This window comes from Erinaceus europaeus, chromosome 2 (genome assembly GCF_950295315.1).
Source record: "Erinaceus europaeus chromosome 2, mEriEur2.1, whole genome shotgun sequence".
In the NCBI taxonomy this organism is placed as follows: Eukaryota; Metazoa; Chordata; class Mammalia; order Eulipotyphla; family Erinaceidae; genus Erinaceus; species Erinaceus europaeus.
The window spans coordinates 197184512-197190511 of record NC_080163.1 but is presented as its reverse complement, the minus strand read 5'-3'; the positions used below and the strand labels follow the sequence as shown (position 1 = coordinate 197190511).

Below are 6000 nucleotides of genomic sequence, written 5' to 3'. Positions count from 1 at the left end.
GGCTCCATCCTTGCCACAGCCCCTCCTCCACAGGCCACCGCTCCCTCCCTGGAGGCCCCAGCCCTGCACTGACCCGCTGAAGGCTGTGACGTATCTGCGGAGCATCCTCCGCTCGTCCCCGGGGAACTCCCCGTACAGGAAGAAGTGCTTGCCCTGGAAGAAGTCTGCAGGGAGACGGGGAGAGACGAGTGTGAGACCCCTGGAGCTGCTGGCACCAGCAGGAGCCTCAGGACACGCCGAGCAGGTCAGGGAGGAGGGCCTGGTGGCGGCGCCCATGACAAGCCAGGGGTTCCCAGCTGGACTTGCCACATGAGGTCCTGAGTTCCATCCCCAGCACCTGACCTGCCAGTGATGCTGTGGCATCTGCATGATCTCCCTCTCTCTTTCTCATTAGTATAAAGAAACCTTTATAAAAATACTTATTATGACAGAGAACATGAGAGAGGAGAGACCGGAACACTGCTCAGCTCTGGCGTAAAGTGGTAGCAGCGACTGAACTTGTGGCCTCTGAGCCCCCGTGGCAGTGAGGGGCTATTCTTGGTAGAGACCCAATTACTGTCACTACAACGCTGTTTCACCCCAGGGAAAGTTGGCCCCTGCCTTGCTGGATGCCCCCTCCCTCTCTCTCTCCCCCTCTCTCTCTCTCTTCTCTCTCTTTCTCCTCTCCCCCCACCCCCCACTCCCTCTTGGGCTCTTCCTTAACTACGTCTGAACTTGCCTCTTCAGGATGTGAATTTGTGAGTGCCACCCTTGGGACTCTGGAGCCCAAGGTATTTCTCTGCTCTAGGAAACAGGTGGGAATGGCTCTCCTGGGGGGCCAGGGAATGACACCTCCAGTCAGACCCTTTCTCCACCAGAGGCCTGACCTGTCCCCCAGACCTCAACCAGGATCCCATGTCTGTGGTGAAAGTAAAAATGCCAACACCACCTGGACACCCAGTGAGATTCCTGCCCATGCCGCCTAGTGTGGCAGGGCCTTTCCCACTCAAGGAAGTGACCCCTGGTGTAGGACTTGGGTCCCTGCTGGCTTTAAAGTCCCCAGGGCATCCTGAAGCCTGGGGGAGGTGTGAAGAATTGCATAACTCACCCCCCACCACATTCCAGAAAGCCAAAGGGTGAACTTGAAGCTGGGCTGTGATGAAGGGCACAGTGGGAAGTCGGGAGGGGTGTTAAACAGGGAAGACATGGGAGGCGGCAAGGGGAAGGGACAAGGCCTCAGAGGACAAAGTGGCCCAGGCGGGTGGGGGACACAAGGAAGCAGGAGGGGCAGGACTGGCAGACACGACACGTCACAGCTGAGATTCAGGGAACAAAGCCTCCAGAGGGAGGGGCCGCCTACCCGGAAGCTTGGGGATGGGCAGGTTGGGAGATGCTGACAGGCCCTCGTCATCCGTGTTCTCATCGGTGGAGCCTGCGTATGGGTCTTCGCCGTTCTCCTCCTGGCCGGGGGGCTTCCTCTGTTCCCTCTGCTCAGCTACCCTGGGGAGCCAAGGGGGGGACAGAGGGCGTGGGGACCAGGAGCCCCTCCAGCCTGGATGTGGGCCACCCAGCCCCCAGCCTACCTCCTCAGCTCATCCTCAGTGTCCCCAGAATCTTCTGCCCCATTGTCCTGTCCTGCGGGTGGAAGCTCTGTCAGTGTCCGCATTGTCATCGGGGCAGGCGGGCAACTGACCCTCCCAGTCTCATGCCAGAGCACAGGCCCCTCCATCCTCCGGCCTCCCTCCATCCTCCGGCCCCTCCAGCTCGGCTGCCCTTCAGACCCCACTACAGGGCCCCAACCCCAACTCCAGGGTCCAACATTATCTTCCCAAGACACAAATTCAGACTATCAGTTCCTTCCCTTCTTACACTGTAGAACCTGGGTCTACAGTCTACTCTTCCCCCAGCCCTCCTCCCCCACACCCAGGGGTGCCCAGGCCCTTCCGCAGGCTGACCTGACTGCTCCACCTCAATGTCGCTGTCTTCCTGGGGTGCTGGTGAGGCTGGTTTGGTCTCTTCTGGGGTTGGGGGCCTCTGAGGTGAGCTGGGGCCTGCTGCCTGAGGGGGCCTGACTTTGGTCTGGGGGCGCTGACAGGGGAGGGGGGATCAGTGAGGAGGGCAGAGCTATGCAGGGACCAGAGACCCAGAACATCCCCCCCCCCCCGTGTCCAACCCCACCGGGCAGCGCACCTTCTGGGGGATCCTGGGGGCTTCGTCCCCACTGTTGCTGCTGTGGGAGTCGCCCTCGCCCTCGCCCTCGCCCTCGCTGCTGGAGCCGGGCCCTGCCATGAGGTACCTGGGGAGGGTCAGTGCTCAGACAGGCCGCCCATGGTGGTTTCCGGGGAGTGGGGCCGGGGGAGCTGAGGGGTCAGGGTCTTGATCGGGGTCTTTGTCCGCTGCTGCTCCAGCTCAAGCCAGAGGGTTGACAGTGAAGCATCAGCGGGGTTAGGGAGGTGCTGGGGAGACAGCACAGTGGTTGTGCAAAAAGACTTTCATGTCCCAGGCCCCAGGTTCAATACCAGAGCTGAGCAGTGCACTAGTGAAAATCAATCAATCAAATCAATGAGGGCTGTGTTAAGTTTCCTCCTCAAAGTGCAAGGAATTAATGAACAGATCAAGAGTACTCAATCCACGTTCACTGTGAGGAGACCTCCACACCACCATAAACCAGAGCTGAGTAGTGCTCAGGTTAAAAAAAAAAAAGAGAGAGAGAGAGAGAAAGAAAGAAAAAAGAAAAGAAAGCTTAACCATTACTAGCAGGGAAGCTTGTGTATTAGCAGAGCACATGAGGAGACCTGGACTGAAAGCCCCGGCCGCCACACGGGAGAAGCGGAAAAAAGAGCTCCCTTGGTGGGCACTGCTCCGCCATGTCTGTGGCCCAGGCACAAGCCCGGCCCCACTGCACTGAGTGGAGCTTCAATGCTGTGGGGTCTCTTCCTATATCAAATAAATAAACATAAACTAAAAATAGTAGATGCTGGACTGGCTTAGTAGCTCACTTAGTGCACTGCTTTGCCACGTGCTCATGTCCCAGGTTCGAGCCCAGCCCCCGCATGCTGTGCTCTTTCCAAGGCCAGTCTGGGTCACTGTGGAGGAGCCATGGGTGGGTTTGGGGCATCCAGAGCAATGGAAGAAATCTAATACTGTCAGCTGTGCCGTCCTCCCTGTATGTACTCCTCCACCCCACACCCAGCACCCTCCTCCCCAGACACGCCCAGCCCTCTTCCCAGCCTCCCCAGGCCCCCTCAGACCTCTGGCTCCCCACCATGGCTCACAGAAAGAACTCTCAGAGCCAGACTGGTTTCCAAGTTTGAAATGTCCAGATTTTGGAGAGACAAACGGCAGGTATAAAAACTTTTGGGGGGCAGAGGGGATAGGGGGACGTGCTCTGTCTCTGAGCAGCCGGCGTCTCTGGCCTACAAACGTTTACATGGCGCCCCCGGGGGTGTGAGGAGCCATCTGCCCTGCCCTCTGAGTCAGACACACTCGTGACGACATACTTGGCGTGTGCACACTCGGGCGGCACAGACGGGCACAGGGACCCCTCACCTTCGGGAGGGCAGCCGCCGTCGCATGCGGTGACAGTCCAGCACCCACTCTTTGCGCACGATGCGGCCTCCCAGGCCGAGCACCTGGCTGTACTTGGGGGTGTTGGCAAAGGCACAGCTGGGGGGAGCAGAACAGGGGGGGTGTCAGTCAGGTGCGACGTAGGGGTGGAGGAGAACGAGTCCCACAAGGGGCGCAGGAAAGCGCGAGACGGTGGAGAGAGAGCTGGGTGTGGGAGAAACGAGAGACACAGGACATGAGGGAAAGATGGGCACAGAAGAAAGTGTGGAGGGGTGGCCGGCAGGGGGCACAGGCCTACATTAGGTGGGTGCTGTCAGGAGTCCAGTCTGGCCGGTACTTGGCGCCCAATTCCAGGGCCTTGTCCCGGAGCTCCGAACGGAAGGGGTTCTGGAAGCCGCTCAGCACCAGCACCACGCCCTGAAGGATCTTCCCCAGTTCCTGCGGGCCAGCACGGGACCCCCTGGACTCAGCGCCTTCTCCTCGAGGTCTCGCTGGCGCTGCCCCCCGTGCTGGGGCAGAGACTGGTGCGGTGGCCGGGGCACGGGTGGGAGCCGGCACTGGGGGACAGGAGAGGACAGCCGGTGAGCACTACCCAGGCTAAAGTACCTTCCCCTTGCCCTGAGAACACCCCCATCCTCTGAGGGCCCCTCCCCCCGGGCCTCAGGGAGCTCAGGCTTCTACACCCCAGGGCACAGACTCCAGGCTGCTCACATTTGGGTCTCTTGAGGGCAGGTGGGGTGGTCTGGGCTGGCGGCTTGCTGGTGGTCTTCTTCTCTTCTTGCTTCAAATCCAACTTCCTCTTTCCTTTGGGGGACTCCTGAGGCTGAGGGATGAGGCTTGAGCTTCTCTGCTCCCCAGACCCATACCCACGCTAGTCCCCATGGTGTGGGGAGTTCACCTTGGAGCTGCTGCCCATGGCCTTGGAGACCGGAGAGGAGGCGGCAGTGGAGGCCTGCAGGGTAGCGGCCGCATAGCTGGGCCCTGCTGGGTCACCGGCAGAGGCTGCAGAGGGAGGGAGAGGATCAGGCTCTCCGCCCCATTACAGAGTGCAGGTCAGAGCACTACTGCCCAAATCCAGCAGTGTTCCAGCCCCCCCAGCCCCTCTACCCTCCTACCCTGGGTCCTCTAGCCTCTCCCCCCTCACACCCAGGGACCTGGGTCCCCTCCTGCATCCACACAGGACCCCTTTTCCTCCACCCTTACCTGGGGGCGTCTTGGTGCGGCTGAAGAAGAGGGCCCCTGGCCTCAAGCTGCTGGCGCCTTCATCCTCCTCCTTCACGCGGAACTGGCCAAGCTTGGTCACTTTCTAGGGCGCCACAAAGTGAATGCTGTGGGCAGGCTGCTGGGGACGGGGTGAAGAGGGAGCGGGCTCTGCGGGGTGCTGGGCAGAGCTTACCTGGGGGGAGGCTTCTACTTCATCTTTGTCTGGGGGGCTGTGAAACCGGATAAAACTCAGGCCATAGGGGGAATCCTGGTGAGGGAGGACTGGGGTCAGTCAGGAGTCTGGAGAAGGCCGGAGGCTGGGCCCGAGCCCCTTTCTGGTGAAAACACCAGACTGGCACTGAGTCCTGGCTCTGGGCCTCTCAGATTCCTTCTGTGCATTAGTGCTCTACACACAGAGCGCTGGCAAGGCCTCAGGACAGACCCCTCCTCCCTCGTGACAGACCCCTCCTCCCTTGTGGCTGGTTCCTGCCTGTGGCCCGAGCAAGTGCCACGCTCTACTATGGAGGACAGCAGGCTGAAGCTCCTTCCTCTCAGCTGCCTAGTTCAGAGGCATAAGAGGGAAGGAGCCTGGTTCTCGGGGGTAGGAGGAATCTTCCTAGCTCCCCCAGGACCGCTCCATGGGCAAGGAATGCACCCTAACTGTCACCACAGCTCAGCACCCCAACTCACAGGAACCCCGTGAGAACAAGGAAAGCCAGACCAGAAAGGCCATGTCCCTTGCCTAAGCCCACAAAGCTCAGTGGCCTGGACCCCAAACTTGGGGTCCGATTCTAGGTCACATGAGGTTAAGGCCAGGGGCAATTTCCAAGACCACTACTCCTTAGGAATGCATTTTTATTTACTGGAGAGAGAGACTGAGAGATACAGAGAGACACCTACAGATCTGCCTCATCACTAATGAAGCTTCTCCCCACAGCTGGGGATTAGGAACTTGAACCCAGGTCCTGGTGCACTGCAAAGTGTGCTCTTCACCAGATGCACCAATGCCACTTCTCTCTTTTGTAAATAAGTCATTTATTTATTTATTAGATAAAGAGACAGAGAAAAAATGAGAAGGGAGGGGAAGACAGAGAAGGAGAAAAACAGACACCTGCAGCCCTGCTTCACCACTCATGAAGCTTCTGCCCTGCAGGTAGGGACCAGGGTCTTGAACCCGGGTCCTTGTGCGCTGTAATGCGTGGGCTCAACCAGGTGCGCCACCACCTGCCCCCCCCCCCCCAAGCCACTTCT

The 6000-nt window shown here is 59.5% G+C and overlaps 1 protein-coding gene across 3 annotated transcripts in view; it reads right to left on the bottom strand.

Annotated features, from left to right (window-relative positions):
- XRCC1 (X-ray repair cross complementing 1) overlaps nt 1-6000 on the bottom strand; it is a 28350-nt gene that overhangs the window by 1333 nt on the left and 21017 nt on the right. For all 3 annotated transcript variants that reach the window (XM_016192460.2, XM_016192461.2, XM_060186223.1), the window contains 11 exons: nt 4943-5017; nt 4750-4852; nt 4445-4548; nt 4258-4369; nt 3845-4103; nt 3529-3645; nt 2170-2275; nt 1935-2067; nt 1563-1614; nt 1340-1479; nt 74-164 (listed from right to left, as the gene is read on the bottom strand). In XM_016192460.2, coding sequence (XP_016047946.1) covers nt 74-164; nt 1340-1479; nt 1563-1614; nt 1935-2067; nt 2170-2275; nt 3529-3645; nt 3845-4103; nt 4258-4369; nt 4445-4548; nt 4750-4852; nt 4943-5017 — 1292 coding nt within the window. The remainder of the gene's footprint in view (nt 1-73; nt 165-1339; nt 1480-1562; nt 1615-1934; nt 2068-2169; nt 2276-3528; nt 3646-3844; nt 4104-4257; nt 4370-4444; nt 4549-4749; nt 4853-4942; nt 5018-6000) is intronic.